Source organism: Pelobates fuscus, chromosome 2 (assembly GCF_036172605.1).
Source record: "Pelobates fuscus isolate aPelFus1 chromosome 2, aPelFus1.pri, whole genome shotgun sequence".
In the NCBI taxonomy this organism is placed as follows: Eukaryota; Metazoa; Chordata; class Amphibia; order Anura; family Pelobatidae; genus Pelobates; species Pelobates fuscus.
In genome coordinates, this window is record NC_086318.1 from 245066300 (window position 1) to 245084661 (window position 18362).

The following is an 18362-nucleotide window of genomic DNA, read 5'->3' on the forward strand; positions in this document are numbered from 1 at the left end:
CTTTCAAAGCAGCAACAAAGCGCTGGAGTCACAAATTGGGTTGTACTAGTCTAAAATTTGCCATTTCAATTCACCACATGGTTTAGTAAATAAATCCCATAGATTGTAACTACATATTGTTCAGGTCACTAGAACATCACCAGAGGACAGGAAGGCTAATATGTACATCTAGTCATAATGCTCACAGGCTAGCAGGGAAACTGAGGCAAACATCACAAAAACATAGTTTTAAACAATGTTTTATTTCAAAGATGATCCCTCTTATAATATAGTTAAAGACAAAAGCATGCAACTGTGGAGAGATATTATGTCTTGTAAAGATATAGAACAAAAATCCCTACCCCCAAAAAAGGTAAGCTAACTAGTGAACGCTAGTTTATTACTCGTCTAACAGATCCTATTTCCCAGATGTTTTTACTTAGGCCCATTTTTTCCTTTAACCTTGTTGCTCCCATCCCCCTATCAGCTAAGTGTATTCCTAGAACACACTAATCTCTATAACTGCATTCTCATTAGACATTCAGCACTTTGAAGTTACATCTGGTTCTCTGTACCACAGATTGAAAAGAAAACAAAGTAAAAGTCCAGAACATCTTTAAGAAAAAAAGTGCACATGCATTAAATTTAAGGTTTATCTTACACTTTCCTGGCTTCTCATACAACTCAGAACAAGTGGCACAACTGAAGAAAAGAAAAAGAATAAATAGCATAATCTCTAAATATGTACTAACAACAATTCATTCTAACCGAATTGCTGATAGTTGGTCACTCCTGTACTACAAAACAGAATGAAAATCCATTATTTTAATATTTGTTATATATATATGAGATATATGATCTGATCCCCATTGAACGCAATGATCTAAAATCCACGATCTATTGGAATGACAATGTTACTAATGGCACATGCTTTAGCAGCAATGGCTTCATCTAAATGTTTCTTGGATCAATGAAACGCTTCGCAATTAAAGAAGGAGTTGATCGGAAATTACACGGCTGTTAACGGTTACCACAATACAGATCAGTCCAGGCATAACCAGGACACACACTAAATATTAGAGAAGAAACTGAAATATATATTTTTTGCTCCTTCTTTTCAGTGTTTGTGTCAGGTTTTAGTGTTGTTGGGTTTGCTAACAATCCAAGCACTAAAAGGATTGTTCCTCAATTTCCAAAGGGTGAACTCTATTGAACTCTGTGCACATAATAAAGATACAGCTAAAATCTCCCCACCCCCACAATTTCTGCTTTATTTGCTATAATTTTTCTCCCTTGCCGAGTAAAATGAAAGAAGAAGTAATGAAAGCTCTTGTCGACTATGACAACCAACAGGTAGCGCAAGGTGAAACCTCAAACATAGCTGAAGGAGACTTGATCACCGAGGAGATACCTGCAGTGATTGTCAGTGATTCACCAGGCTATGGATGTGCCCTTGACCTTTATTTGCCAATGGTTTTGAAATATGTGGACAAGTACAAACTTAAGAATACAGCTGATCCTCAAATCTCGTGAGAGACAGCCCCAGGCCAAAAGAGAGAGAGGATTACTAGGCCGAGAGAACCAACTAGCCATCACCACATTACAGTTCAACAGCCTCATCATTCATTATTTATTTCAGAGACTTTGCATTCAGACTTGGTACAGATAATGCAGAACGTAACAGCTACCTTTTGTAGAGGGAATGAAGAGTATGTATGTCTACCAGTCTGTGCCTGAACCAGGATTCTCTCAGGTACCACGTGGAAATCTGCAAAGACAGCCTCACTGGGAGAGAAACCTTAACACAGAGTGAGAATCCTGTTTGGTTTGAGGGAGGTGGTGTAGAAATCCATCTGTTTCTGCCCTTTAAGTGCAGAGAGTGCAACCCAATGGATATGACCAAGGAACAGTGGAAAGGGAACTAGGAATGTATATTGTGGGATGGAATTCAGGTCATCCTGGGGAAGAAGTCGGAACATATGAGGGATGCCCAATCCATTGAAAAGGAGCAGTATAACTGGAATACCAGACAAACAGTGTATATGAAGGCACAAAAAGATTCATTACTCCTTGTAGAAATATTTTAAATCAATGTGATGTGTATTGTTTCATTGGGAAACAATGTGTCTGAAAGATACACTGAAATGCTATAGCAATTAAGGCATGTTTTATTTTCCTGTTAGTAAACCAAATAGTGTAGAGGAATTTACAACCAGCAGTGGTCCAAAGATGCTTGATCTTTATTACTACTGGGGCCTCACTAGATACGCTGTCAGAGAGATAGAGCTGAGAAACAACATACATTTGCAAAATGCATTCCGAGTTCAATTAAGGTAATTGATTTCAAGTGAAAGTGACGCGATTTTAGATGTTAGATGTTAAAAAACTGAAAGTGGGATAAAGAAAAAGTCCCCACTTACCCCTCTGGGACTCAGGACGCCAGGCAAGTAACTCCAAATCCTCATAAAGTAATGCAAAAATATAATGCTAGGAAAAGCAAGTGCTCAAAATCCAAAAGGAATGTTTTTTTCCACAAGCTACATAAACAAACGGGAAACAAAGGCCCAAACAAATCTTCCTTACATGTTTCGGACCACCCGGTCCTTAGACATAGGACTAATTCACACATACAAGCTCCACCCTTAAATGTCCCATAAGGTGAGTTTAAAAACTCCTCCCCCCTCGATAATATTAAAAGAGGGCCAAATCTTATTATCCATCTTAGAGATAGCAGGAACATTAGGAGTAGCCAAATCAACAGTCTGGTACATTCTGGGGAAAAAGTACACACTGGTAAGCTCTGCAACACAAATAGGTCTGGACGTCCACAGAAAAAAACAGTGGTGGATAATCATAGGATTCTTTCCATTATAAAGAAAAAAACCTTCATAACATCCAGCCAAGTGAAGAACACTCTCCAGGAAGTAGGCATATCATTATTAAAATCATTATCCAATTCTACCATAAAGAGAAGATTTCACAAGAGCAAATACAGAAGGTTTACCACAAGGTGCAAAACATTCATAAGCCTCAACAATACAAAGGCCAGATTAGTCTTTGCCAAAAAAAATCTTTAAAAAAAGCAAGCCCAGTTCCGGAACAGCATTCTTAAGGCAAATGAAACAAAGATAAACCTGTACCAGAATGATAGGAATAAAAAGTATGGAAAGGGCTTGGAACGGCTCATGATCCTAAGGCTTGGCAAAGCATCACACAGGAGGAAACCCAACGTTTGGTAATGTCCATGCCATCCAGACTTCAAGCAGTCATTGCCCGCAGTTAATACTTGTCAAAGTATTAGAAATTTACATTCTATTTATGATTGTGTTGTCCAATTACATCTGAGCCCATGAAATAAGGGGTTGCAATTCTTAAACGTTTCATAGAATATTTTAGTTAATCTGCATATCTTTTCATCTAGGCTCCTTGTTACCTACCTGCTGCACTAAGAGATAGAAAGAGTCACAGGAGGTTGTGTATAAAATGGTCATGTTCACTTGTTAGGTTACTTTAGAGCCTAAAAAAATAAAATAAATGCTATGTTTATATGAAACTTAACCCCTTAAGGACACATGACATGTGTGACATGTCATGATTCCCTTTTATTCCAGAAGTTTGGTCCTTAAGGGGTTAAAGGAACACTGTAGTGTTAGTAATGCAAACCTGAATTCCTAACGCTATAGTGTCTCTGAACCTAATTCAATATCCCCCGTCCGAGCATGAAAGGGTTAAAAATCCCTGTCTAAATCCCATCTTACCGTAAGGTCACAATGATGGAGGGGATCTATTGCTTTGTGAGCGCTGCACACATTAAAGCTTCAATGCCTTCCTATGGAGAATTTGCAGAAAGAGAGTAAATGTCCCCGTGCAAACTATGAGAACGTCCAAATTCATTTCACGGACTCAAACTCCACTAGGCAGAAGGAAGCACCTTTACTAGAAACTAGATGTTGGCTTAACCCTACATTGTAAACATTGCAATTTCTCTACAGGGACACTGCACCCAGACCACTTGAGATGAACTGCTCTGGGTGCCAATATTGTTCCTTTAAAACATTTATGAAAACATATTTCCACCACTGCCCCTTTGCTTGTGGACCTCATCTAAATCTAAACCAGGTAATGCTAAATGTAAAGCATATATTTGCCATTCAATATGTAACATTTGGCTTGTTCTCATGTTCAGAGAGCTATGGACATTAGTATCAAGCAGACATGGTGTTCCGAATACATGTGTACAGAAGAGAAAGCATAAGGGAAAAAGATTGTATAATATGCGGCATCAATTCCTGGCAGATTATGGCAATGTACCAAAAGCCTTCACACTCTGTCTACCCTGTTCATTCATTGATTATTACTTATCTGGGTATTACTTGTTTCTAGCCAAATCTCCAAAAATATGGACAGGAAAAGAAATTGCAGCAAACACTTGTGATGCAACGTTTGGCTTAGCATAAAAAGTTTGTTTATACAATGAAAAAAAAAGGTTATTTTATTGTCTCCCCCTTTTAGGGCAAATCTTACGGTGTTTTGTGGTGGAGCTGGTACAGTGACAGACCAAGGTCTGCAATTTGTGACAACTACAGAGACATGACGCATATTGGAATCCGTATTATAGGTGCACAGTGGTACTTTTCATAAATAATGAGCTTTGGAAGTTTATTTGCTGCTGTTGACCTGCTATTCTTACATTGTAGAGAGAGATCCACCTCATGCAATTCAAGAGCAATGAAAATCTTGCATGGTGCTAACTCCTGGTATATAATAATTGTTTGAATGGAATTAGCAAAAACTATAGCTATGCCTCTTTATTTTTATTTTTTCTTTAACTTATTAGAGGCATTACGGAAACTGGCATTTTCGATCTGGACTGCCTGTAAGGGTGGGACCAGTCTGATATGCTTCAGATATGTTCTCTCTGTAATGGCACAAGATGAGCTAAAACCAGTTTGAGAACTGAGTGGGGAACCACCCTAAGGGCAGGCTAATTGAGCTGTTGTCTGTTCTCACCTCTCTTGCTACTTGTTTTTCTCTCCTTAAGTTTAATCCAGGGCAATCCAGACGTGGACACCTTGCTCACGGTGCCTAGAGGGATATTGGCTATACCTCACTGATGATACCTTACCAGGTTGAAACGTTCGTCTGGGGTAGCTGTATCTGTCGTGCAGAGGGAACTTGCTGACATTTCGGATCTGGTCTGCCTGTAGAGGTGGGACCAGTCTGACATGCTTCAGATATGTTCTCTCTGTAATGGCACAAGATGAGCTAAAACCAGCTTGAGATCTGAGCCCACCGAAGGGCAGGCTAATTGAGCTGTTGTCCGTTCTCCCCTCTCTTGCTAATTGTTTTTCTCGCATTAGGGAAACTCTTCCCTGACCAAGTCTGTTTATCCACTTGTCTCCCATGGGTCTCCTGTACAAAACAGAGGTCAACCTGTTCTCTTTTTAGGTAGTCAACTGAGGTGTGTTTAGACCCTGCACATTTATTGAGGTACATCTACCATAATACATTTTTCAAAACTGCTTGCGCCTCTCCTCGCAAAAACAACAAAAATCAAACACAAACAAATACAAAATCCTATAAATAGGATTCACCGGCCAACCATTTAATTCGGTTGGCCTCTGGGAATATTCCACAGAACCAACCATTGGAGTGGCTCATGTTAGGCACTCCTCAAGCAACTTGTGTCTCATAAGAGGCGCAAAGTAGTAGGTACGCTTACTACTGTTAAATCCTCTATTTATTCCTCAAATAGCTGGAAATTAAGCTGCTAAAAGACAGCAATAAAAACTTTAATACACTCTTTTAACACAATATTATATCACATTGTCCTTTATCCACCAGTGCTAACTTGAATTATTAAATTATTGAAATAAAATTAAGAGACTTGGAAAATGGCTGTAGAAGACACAAATTGAGGTCCTGTAATATCACAGAAGATAGCACACAGAATAAGCTAAACAATTATCCTCTGAAATTTTAAGAGACTTAAATGTGGATAGGAATAAAGAAATCATGGCTAGATACCACCGACTTTAAAAAGCAAAGAGTATTCCGCCCAGCTTCCTAAGGGATGTCATGGTTAATTTTAACTTGTTTTCTTTTATAGAGGAAAGTGAAAAAAGCACATGAAGGGAAGATGAGGAAGAAGGAGAAAAAAGAGAAAAGGAGAAGAAAATATTTTTATTTTTTTTCTACTAAAAATAGAACAGCTTTGTTTATGAATGATTATTTGCTCTTACACACAGAAAACAAACTATTTAGACAAAATGATTATAGTTTTGTTGAGAATGATCCCAAAAAGAAAAGGCAGGTGCATAGGAATACCTATAGTGGCAGTCACTCAGACGGGTACTAGAAGTGCTTCCTGGGCCAGTGCTGCAGTGAGCACCACTCACGTTCAGCGTCTTCATGCTCGGCATGGAGATGCAGAACATTCCCCGTAGAGATTAATTAATTTAATGCATCTCTATGATGATATGCTGATTGGATCAGCCGAGAAGAAGCAAAGTTGTAAGCGCATAACTAGGTAAATAGAAGGGAATAATATTTACTTGACTCCAGAAAACATAGGTAAATATTTTAACGATTACTATCAAAAGCTTTATAATATACAGAATGAAACTAATATAAATAGCATTGAACAATACCTGGATAAGATAACTATCCCGAAAATCTCCCTTGAACACAGAGATAGAATATATAATGTCATTAAAATTAAAGAAGTGGAAAGAGCTATATCAAGGTTAGCAAAATCTGAGATTCTGGGTCCCAATGGATTTAATAACGCCTTCTACAAGACATTAAGAGATAAAATCACAGTACAGTGCCAGTGTCTGTCGGTTAAGACCTGAGCAGCTTGAAACACCAAAGTGCATTGTAGACAGTGGCGTACATACCAGGGTCGCAGGGGTCGCGGCTGCGACCGGGCCCGGCCCACCAGGGGGCCCGGCCGCCCCTGCGACCCGGTATGTACGCTCTGGGCCCCCCGAGGCTGGCCCTGCTTACACCCGGCGGCCGGCTGGTGCGCGAGGGAGCACTCTCCCCTGAGTGCTTCCTCTTCAGCTCCCTCGCGCACCGCACTGATACCGGAGCCGGAAGATGATGTCATCTTCCGGCGCCGGTATCAGTACGCGGCGCGCGAGGGAGCTGAAGAGGAAGCACTCAGGGGAGAGTGCTCCCTCGCGCGCCCGCAGGACCAGCCAGCCCGCCGGGTGACCGCCCCCCCCCCCCCAGGAGCCCAGCAGCACCACTGGACCCCAGGGAATCCCCTCAGCACTCCAAAAGGTAAGGAGGCTGGGGGGATTAAATAAAAAAAAAAAAACGTGTGTGTGTTAGTGTGTGTGTGTGTGTGTGTGAGTGAGTGTTAGTGTGTGTGTGTGTGTGTGTGTGAGTGAGTGTTAGTGTGTGTGTGAGCGTGTGTGTGTTAGTGTGTGTGTGTTAGTGTGTGTGTGTTAGTGTGTGTGAGCGTTAGTGTGTGTGTGTTGGTGTTTGTGTTAGAGTGTGTGTCTGCTAGTGAGTGTCAGTGAGTGTGTTACTGTGTGTCTGTTACTGAGTGTGTTACTGTGTGTCTGTTACTGAGTGTGTGTGTGTGTGTTAGTGAGTCTGTTTGATGTCTGTTAGTGAGTGTGTGTTTGTCAGTGAGAGTGTATGTTTTGTAAGTGAGTGTGTATGTATGTCTGCCGCTGAGTGTGTCTTTGTCAGTAAATGTGTGTGTCTGTTAGCTAGTGTGTGTGTGTCTTCAGCACTTACCTTTCTCCAGCGCCGGACTCCCATGGCGCTGGGGATCCCTCCGCCTCTCAGCTCCGAATGCGCATGCACGGCAAGAGCCGCGCACGCATTCAAACCGCCCATAGGAAAGCATTACTCAATGCTTTCCTATGGACGTTCAGTGTCTTAAAATGGCGCAAGCGCCTCTAGCGGCTGTCAGTGAGACAGCCACTAGAGGCTGGATTAACCCTCAGTGAAACATAACAGTTTCTCTGAAACTGCTATGCTTTCAGCTGCAGGGTTAAAACTAGAGGGACCTGACACCCAGACCACTTCATTGAGCTGATGTGATCTGGGTGTCTGTAGTGGTCCTTTAAGTGTGTGTGCATCTGCATGCAGTGGCGTACATACCGCGGTCGCAACCCCTGCGACCAGGTGCCCGCCGCCATGTGTTGCTGCCCCGGCCCGCGCAGAGTGTGGGGGGGGGGGGGGCCCACGGATCAATTTTTGCACCGGGGCCCCATGGGTCATGTGTACGCCACTGATTGTAGACTATAGCAAGTATATGGGGGGAGGAGACTTGATATCAGAAGATATCCAAAACCGTTTTTTGGAAAGCACTTTCGTTCCTGAAACTCCCTCCCCTCCTCCCCCCACCCCCATAAAAAGAAAGGAATCTGGAACAATTTAAATTACCACTGCCCTTCCTGCCCATCTCTACCTGCCTTCTTCATAACAGACTGTTTCAGAGTCTGCCATACAGAGCTGAACTATTGATTCAGTTTGTATGGGCTTTGTCAGTCTGTTTGATTACTCTGGATTTCTGACCTCGGCTTGTCCTGATTACTCTTTATTAGCTGCCTGTACTGAATTTTGAATAATCTGGGTTCTCTACGTTTGCAAATGATATTCCATAATGGGCGTAATCCCTGGGATACCATACGGCTGTCATATGGTCCATTCCTGTCAGAATGTATATCAATAATTTAAGCTATTTTTGATGTAGTAAATATATATATAAGGTGTTACTGTACCTTTAAATGGATATATATATATATATATATTTTTCCATTAAAGGTATATATATATATTTCCATTTAAAGGTACAGTAACACCAAGAAGCCACATTTAGTATAATCACTGAAAACTGGAAATTACAGTCCGGATATCACTTATAATGAATGCATTCTGACAGAAATGGCAACAGCAACTGCATTCCTCCCCAGTGTCTTAAAGACCCAAAACTTACCTTAGTTTTCTAAGTGCTCAAAATATCTGGTGTGTATTTATGACTGCATTTATAGTGATGTATTGTAAATCTTTATAGAGTCTGTTTCTAAGTTGCAAGGATTTTTACATTTTATATTATTCAAGTAAAGAATGTCACAGGTAAGGTATGCAGTGGAAGGGCTATGTGGGACTATAGGTCTACTCTGTTTGTTGTATGGACAAATAATCCATGGAAAGAAAAGCAAATGTGTTTCTAAGTCTATATAAATAAAAAGTCTGTCTCTTGTTCTAAATTACTTTTCCCAAATACATAAGCTGTTATCAGCAGCAAGCACTTACCTAAATATAATTTCAAACTCGCCCGAAAACACAAAATTTCCCTCTTTGGACATTCACAAAATTTTGGGAGATAAACATCAGTCATGTTAAACTCCCATGCTGCAGGTGCCCAGTGTAACTGTTTATGTATATGAATCCAAATAATGTATGTACTAAAACAGTAGTGCTACTTTTTAAAGCATTTTTCTTTAGTTTTGCTTTAAATTATTTTTGTATGAAAAAAAAGGTTTTAGGAGGGGGTGGAGCCTAACAGCGGAGGCAAGCAGACGCAAGTCTCAGGAGCTCCGAGCAAAAACGGAAGAAAATAAACTTAAAAATGACAAATAATACCCCCAACAACCACTAACCAAAAGCGGGACCCCCTTAAGCCCTAATGGGACGCAAACACAAGAAACAGACGCCGGATAAACCAGCCCCAGGACTCACAATAGAGGAAATGTGGCGGCAAGCATGCGGCCCGAGCGGATCCAATATGTCGGCGCTCCAAGGAGGCTGCTCGGATTTCTCAGACGACTACTCAGAGGGAGCTGAAGATGAATGCTTCCTAACCCCAGACCCAAAGCCGAGGGCAAAACCCAGCAAACTAAAGAAGGACCCAGATGCCGACCTGGTAACCACTGGGGTGTTAAAGACCCTGCTAGCGGACCTACAAAGACACATCCTTGCGTATGTCGCCGCACTAAGGGGAGAGTTGCAGGGCCTGACAGGCTGCATTACAGTACTAGAGGCCTCCTCCCAAGAACAGCAGTGCACTATTGCCTCACTGCGAAACGACATGCGGGACCTGCGCAACCAAAATATGCTGTATGAACGGCGTTTCGCAACCCAGGAAGACACAAGACGGAGACTCAATATCAAGGTCAGGGGACTCCCAGAGGGGTTGCCGGAGACTGACCTACCGCACATGATCAAGCGCCTGCTAACCAATATACTGCCCACAGACCAAACCAAAGCCATAATACCCACAGATCTCTTCTGGATTCAAAACCTGCTGGGGCCCCATACATGGCCACAAGGGACACTGTACTCACCTTTAAAAACGGGACTGACAAATCGGCGGTCCTCACAGCCGTCCAGGGTAAAGCCCCCCATACAATTTGAAAATGCTAAACTAACCTTCTACGCCGACCTGTCCAGTGGAACTCTGGCGTGGCGCAGGTCACTTCTGCCTCTCACCTCCACACATACCGTATTGCTGGCGGTCCTCGCACACGCTCCTGATACAGCAAGGCGAAACAACACACCAAATCTACAGCATGCAAGATGCAGCGGCCCTTCTCCGAACCCTGGGTCTGCCACAGGATTCACTCCCCCAAGCGGGACCCTGTGCCCCCACCACCATGAGCCACAACTGGGATCCAGCAAAAAGTGCCCCATTCAGACCACGGAGCACCACACCGGTTACCTACGCCTCAGTTACCACATAGATGGAGCTGATAAGGCGCACCCTTCAAGCTCAGCAACACCATGACCTACCTACATTGAACTGCCGAGAAAGGGAGTACCGCGCCGGGGCGCCACCAATACCCCGCAAGGCATCGGTTGATGAGATCAACTATCAAGACCTTGGGGACTTTCCTCTTCTCCCTTTTATCTCTCATTACATACGCCAGCACATGATACAGGACTATTGCCTGGAGAACACCAGGGGACCTTGTTGCCCTGTTTGGCAAGTTTGGGTTTGTTCACCTGCAGTAACACACACATAATCACTGTTTGTTTAATAATTAATAAATCTACTAATACTTCATACTTATAAGGCACATAACTGTTGTTTTGTTTTTAGTTTTTCTCCCTCTTTCCCTGTTTCTTTGTTTTTCCCCTTTTTCCTTTTTATCTTATGTAGCCTTTGTTTCTTTAAAACGAGAGTCTATACTGAGCTCCATGTGTGGTATATTAAGCGATGGCTAACATACAAATGCTCGCCTCCTTAGCAAGCACCCCTTAGCAAGAATTTCCATATAACTTTGTTACCCAGAAAAGTACAGGGAAATCCCACATAGCAGACGAGGGTAGCTTCTTAGGATATCACCTGGGACCCTGCCATATGCAAAATAGAAAGCACCACAACTTTATTCTACTAACTTAAGCCCGGCAGGCTATCAACCCCCAATCACACTTTAACCATGACCTTAAGTGTTCCTACCAAATAAGCAGGGGGATTTATGTTTGCTCCGGACAGACTGAATATAGTCTACCCCAGCTGGCCCACTTCCATACTCAGCGAAGCATTTAAGCTGCACAGCTAACATAGTCCTTATGTGTCCTTCGGACCATCTCGCAGGAGTACCTTCAGTTGTTAAGCACCCAGTTAGTTTTACTGGTAAAGTTTAAGATGAGAGCATATAGCTATGATCAGTAATGTAATGTCCTAGCCTGACTGTTAATCTTAATCTTACTGTGACTACTAAGTGGCACATATCTGTGAATCAAAATACTACTTTTACTTGTCTCTATAAGCGTAAGATATTATCATGTTTATATAACTACTTTATTAAAAAAAAGTGCAATGTTATTACTGCCATGTGATTAAGCGTGTATGCAAACTTGAGCGCACCAGCTATTGTGGCTGTGCAACTCCGCCTGTTAACCTTATGCATGACCAAAAATAAAGAATTAAAAAAAAAAAAAGGTTTTAGTGAAACTCACACATCAACAAAATTTCTGTTTTGTTGTCAAGGTTACCATTTTTTAGAAGAAAAAAAACATTTGTTTCATGAGTTCCTCTTAACTTTAAACTACTTCATCATGAAACCTTTGACTTCTATATTTCACTAAGAGTGTCTTCGCTGTTCACTAGCAGTTTTATAGTTTGTCTTAAACAAAACAATGAGGAGAATTCCATACATTCAAATTTTACAAATGTTACTCAAGATCCAAGACCACATAAAAGCATGACTCTATATAACTGCACCTAATGAACTCAAGAAAATTCTGGTTTCTTTCGCAACATTTGTGTGGGCTTAACTATGGCTGCAGTAATGTTTTAGATTATAGAGCTTCCAGATGAATTCCTTGTCACCTTAAAGTAGCCCTGTTTCTTTTTTTTTTTTTTTTTATATATTATGATTTTATATAGTTGCATAGGCTGAAAATAGACATGCATTAACAAAGTTCAGCCTTTCTCACATCAGTTTTTACTGTTGGTCCAAAGGAAGGCAGAAAATACAGTTTGAAGCGCCTCCAATTTTACAAGCTAAAAAAAAAAAATCCTTCTCGACTCCAGAATGGCAGTCAGATCTCTCCTTCGATCAAGAAGCTCTAACCCCATGTATTAAATATTATATCTCTTAATAATATGGTTTTGCAAGTATTCACCCAAGGTTTTGCAAGTATTCACCCAATTGTTGTTTAAATATCTGTACAGACGCAAATAAAATTACCTTGTCGGGCAGAATATTCTACACCCCTATTGTTCTTACAAATAAAAAAAACTTTCCTTTGCCTTAGACTAAAGCTCCATTCTTCCAGTCTAAATGTGTGACGTTTTGTCCTATGTACAGTCCTATTAATGAATAGATATACAGACAATTGTTTGTATTTTTGGCCAAATATATTTGTATAATTATTATTATTAATTTGATATAATGTATCCCCTCTAAGGCGCTGTTTTTCTAAACCAAACAGATTGAAATTTGTAAATCCTTCTTTGTAACTAAAATACTACATTCCTTTTATTAAGTTTGTAGCCCGCCTCTGCACTTTTCCTATTGGCATAATATTCTTCTTTTGAACATGTTTGCATTGCGCATTCAAGGTGTGGTCTTATTACTGATTTAAAGAAGAGGCAAAATTATATTTTCATCCAGAGAATTAATACCCCTTCATATGCATAACAATACCTTATTGCATCTAGCAAGTGCTCATTGACATTGCACATTGTTGCCTAGTTTGTCATCTATAACAATTCCCAATTGTCATCCCTAATTCACTACAAATTCAGGTTTACAGTGCCTTGCAAAAGTATTCACCCCTCTTGGCATTTTTCGTGTTTTGTTGCCTCACAACCTGGAATTAACATGGATTGTTTGAGGATTTGCATAATTTAATTTACAGAACATGCCCACAACTTTGAAGATATATAATTTTTTTTATTGTGAAGCAAACAACAAATAGGACAAAATAACATAAAAAGTAAATGTGCATAACTATTCACCCCCTAAAGTCAATACTTTGTAGAGCCACCTTTTGAGGCAATCAGAGCTCCAAGTCGCTTTGGATAAGTCTCTAGGACCTTGCCACATCATACCACTGGGATTTTTGCCCATTCCTCCTTGCAAAACTGCTCCAACTCCTTCAAGTTGGATGGTTTGCGCTTGTGAACAGCAATCTTTAAGTCTGACCACAGATTTTCTATTGGATTGAGGTCTGAGCTTTGACTAGGCCATTCCAACACATTTACATGTTTTCCCTTAAACCACTCAAGTGTTACTTTAGCAGTGTGTTTGGGGTCATTGTCCTGCTTGAAAGTGAACCACAGTCCTAGCCTCAAATCACGCACAGAGTGGTGCAGGTTTTGCTCAAGAATATCCATGTATTTAGCACCATCCATCTTTCCCTCAAATCTGACCAGTTTCCCAGTCCCAGCTGCTAAAAACATGCCTCTCTGATTAATGCCCTCTTTGCCCGGTCCGTGAGTTTTGGTGGGCGGCCGTCTCTTGGCAGGTTTGCTGTTGTGCCATGTTCTTTCCATTTGGTTATGACAGATTTGATGGTGCTCCTGGGGATCATCAAAGATTTGGATATTTTTTTATAACCTAACACTGACTTGTACTTCTCAACAACATTGTCCCTCACTTGTTTGGAGAGTTCCTTGGTCTTCATGGCAGTGTTTGGTTAGTGCCAGTGGTGCCTCTTGCGCCTTTCAAAAAATGTGTGTATAAGTAATGACAGATCATGTGACACTTAGATCATGTCATTGGTTGCACTAGAGCTTTTTATGGGCTTCATAACAAAGTGGGTGAATACATACGCACAATACAATTTTTTGTTTTCTATTTCTAAAAAATAGTTTATGTATATATTTTTCTAATTTCACTTTACCAACTTAGACTATTGTGTTCTGATCCATCACATACAATTCAGATTAATAAAACCATCGAACTTAAGGCTGTAATGCAACAAAATAGGTAAAATGTCAAGGGAGGTAAATACTTTTGCAAGGCACTGTAAGTTGCTTGTACATACTTTACCGCAAAGTGCAAAACTCTGTTGAATAGAAGCGGTCCCAGAAGAGAACCATGAGGGACATCACTTACCATTTTTGTCCAGCTTGGAAATTGCCATTAATGAGAACTCCCTGCACTCTATTTTTATACCAAACTGTAAACTGTATAGAACACCTTGGCAAAATAGGGTAGCCAACATCCATTGCAACACCCTGATCCCTTTAATTATATTTTCTTCCTTTTGTCAACCTCACTGCCACACACAAGGAAAACGAGTCCTTAACTTTACTTAGCTTTTCCTTATCTAACTAGAAAGCACAGGGAAAAAATATAAACAAGGAGCTATATAGACGCATATTAGGTTAAGTTTATTTTTGTTCAAATTAAAAATCAACACTTTCCTATGATTTGGAAACAATGGATTTGCTATAGCTATTCATCATCATCTCTCTGAGCCTTATTTATTTAAGACTGAACTGCAGCAAATTGAAAGATAAGTGGCAAAAAAAGGCACGTGACTTTAGCAGAGTTGGAGATTTTTTTCAATATCCGCTATTTTTGCCTGAATCAAATCATTTGGACTTCAGTTAAGCTGCAATTTGCTGTTAAGTAAGAAAAAAAAGTGCTTATCTACCTTCAGATGTCACATGATAAGAAGATGACATGCAGTGGGTGAAGCCATTTACTAGAACTCACTGCCTGTTTAATGTGCAGAAGCACACCAAGAGCAAATTACCCCAACATTAGACACTAAAAACTGATGTTTTCTCCACCTGTCCCTAAGGAAAAAAGTGTGTGTGATCTTTGCTATGTGTGCAAGTGTCTTGCATCATGTGAAGTGCCAATCCCCCAGCCAGTGGCAGCTGCAGGGAAGTCACTCTGTCCATGAAGGACTCACGGATCTTTCATAGACCTCTCTGCTGTACTCTTGCGCATGTGTGAGAGTACATCAGTGACGTCAGCTTGTGTTGCTGCAGAAGAGGAATGGCCGGAAGATGATGGTGGCACCCGCGAGGGACAGGTTCAGGTAAGTAGAACTCACCTATGCCTGCCACATTCGCCACCCAACTACCAAGACTCCCAGAAGCAATGTCACCATCAGAGTCTTTGCAAGTTAAGTCCCCAGACATTGATCGTCCCGCTTTTTAGAATGAGTGGGGGGCTTAAACTAGGCTTACCCAGGGCAGTGCAAATAGCAAGGGAGGGACATGGTCTAACTAGTAAGTAGAGGGTGCATAACATTCATTAATTTTATCTTTTTATAGTCACTTAGTGCTCAGTCACTTACAAGGTAATCATGAGGATTATTGAGAAGATTACTATTTTTCTATGCACTGGGTTTTACAGAATCACTTTAAAAATATTACAAGGTATACGGATTAGGAATCTGTGCCACTAAAGTCACCTTTAATGATTCCCTTTTGCCCTTTTTAAATGTAGTTTTAGGCTACAAAGACCATAGGTGTACATATTCTACAATACCACAAGGAAAGGCTATATTTAGACATCAGGAAATATTTTTGTACTCTCATGAGGAATTAAATTAAATTAAGTGATATTGCTTAATTCTCTTTTGCTTGGCACAGTTATCAAGATCATAATTTGCAACTTTGAAGATAAAATACCAAAAGGGCATCCTGTTTAGCATACTAGTTTTATCCAGTCATTGATAGTTGATCTCCAAGTAACCATATTGACATTTTAATGAAGCCACATTTAACCATTCTTATTACCTTTGTCTACTGAGGTCATGCTGGAAACATGCTCAGCATACTTTGTGATCTTTTTTTACCAACCAAAAATCAGCAATGCCAGGTGAACATAAAGCACGCAGGTATTGTTACATTAGTATGTGTGCATGCAGTTTTGTATTAATGAAATACCTTCTAATCTATACATTTGCTAGCTGTTCATCAAATGCAATGATTCTTAACCCTTTGGTAAGTACACAAAATGTAATCCCCAAATAATGAGTCCCCAATGGTTGGAATAGACACATCATACTCAAACAATGTTTAGCCAACTGTCTACAATATATTAAAGGGACACTATAGTCACCTGAACAACTTTAGCTTAATGAAGCAGTTTTGGTGTATAGAACATGCCCCTGCACCCTCACTGCTCAATCCTCTGTCATTTAGGAGTTAAATCCCTTTGTTTATGAACCCTAGTCACACCTCCCTGCATGTGACTTGCACAGCCTTCCATAAACACTTCCTGTAAAGAGAGCCCTTTTTGGGCTTTCTTTATTGCAAGTTCTGTTTAATTAAGATTTTCCTATCCCCTGCTATGCTAATAGCTTGCTAGACCCCGCAAGAGCCTCCTGTATGTGATTAAAGTTCAATTTAGAGATTGAGATACAATTATTTAAGGTAAATTACATCTGTTTGAAAGTGAAACCAGTTTTTTTTTTCATGCAGGCTCTGTCAATCATAGCCAGGGGAGGTGTGGCTAGGGCTGCATAAACAGAAACAAAGTGATTTAACTCCTAAATGACAGTGAATTGAGCAGTGAAATTGCAGGGCAATGATCTATACACTAAAACTGCTTGAATTAGCTAAAGTAATTTAGATGACTATAGTGTTCCTTTAAACTGTTGCCTTCCTCATTGAAGTGGACAGTCACTTTTACACATTGGAAAGAGACTAATGTTGAATTTGTTTGGTTATAAATTATATTACAATTGATACATGGGTCACTAAGCTGATTTTAAAATTAAAGTCCATGCAACTTCCAAGTTGGAACCTGCTGTGTCCCTCTTTTATAGGAAATCTGAATTTCTGGTGTGGAGGGCTTTGTAACAAGCATGCATTCCTATTACTTCCAATTATGGCAGGGCCTTCCAGTTCAGGGAATATTGAATTCGCTGTCCAGTAAGTATTGTGACCTCCCCGGCTAATTAATATGTACATTTTTAGGCTTGACATGCATATCACTGGGTTATCACTGATATAAGCATTGTTTACAGCCCACAGCCAAGGCATTAACATGTTACTTTCTTATTCACCAAACACATGGAGTGTTAGAGCAAACCATTAGATCTCCAAATTATTTACCTGCTGAGGTTTCCCGGAATTTCTCGCTGGCCTTCTTCTTCCTCCATTTCCACGGCTTGAAGATTTTGCCTATGGAGGACAGTTTGCCTTTCCTTTTGAGAGGGGGAGTTTGGTTACCTGAGTTTGGTGCGTCACAGTTTGCAATGGAAGCTTTATCCAAACCATCAACTGTACAAAAAAACAAAAACATATCATTAAATCAATCTCTTGAATGGTTCTGCTACAAATTAAATGAACATCATTAAAATCCCTTCTCCCCTGATTTTAATTAATAAATAAATTAAGCCAAGCACATTTCTATATTTACAGCACAAACATTTCAGTGACAGAGCTAGATGTAGTATGGTTTCCATGGGTTATAAATTTACTTTGTACAGTATAAATAACAAAACAGATCAAATATGAGTAAGAGTGAGATATATTCAGTATGCAGGTTATCTCCATAGATGCAGTTTGAGATGCTTTGTGTTAAAGGGACACTCCAAGAATTACTAGTACAGCTAACGTTAGTGGCTTAGAGTAAAATAGTCTTTGGGTATCATGCACTAGTTGACTGAATGAACCGTGGTTATGGTGCCTATAGTGCATCTCTAGTTGTGAATATTAACACAAAGTCAAGACAAATGAGTCAAATACCCTAGACCAGTAATCCCTACTATATGTCATATATTCTTGGATGCATCTTCTGCTTGTGAGATAGTATGTTAATGAAATGCCAATGAAGTCTCAATGCGTTTCTCAAAAACCTTAAAAGTTATAGTGTAGTGTACCTAATGTCAGGTAATGTCAAAGAAACAAGAAACTTTAAAGTTGTATTGCCTTGACTGCAATTGCTCATTGCTGTCATTGTTGAAATAATACATTAACTGGGTGATTGCTT

The 18362-nt window shown here is 40.3% G+C and overlaps 1 protein-coding gene across 4 annotated transcripts in view; it reads right to left on the bottom strand.

Moving 5' to 3' along the window:
- PHACTR2 (phosphatase and actin regulator 2) overlaps window positions 1–18362 on the bottom strand; it is a 253511-nt gene that overhangs the window by 40370 nt on the left and 194779 nt on the right. For all 4 annotated transcript variants that reach the window (XM_063443313.1, XM_063443311.1, XM_063443314.1 and 1 more), the window contains one exon: window positions 17483–17650. In XM_063443313.1, the coding sequence (XP_063299383.1) occupies window positions 17483–17650 (168 nt within the window). The remainder of the gene's footprint in view (window positions 1–17482; window positions 17651–18362) is intronic.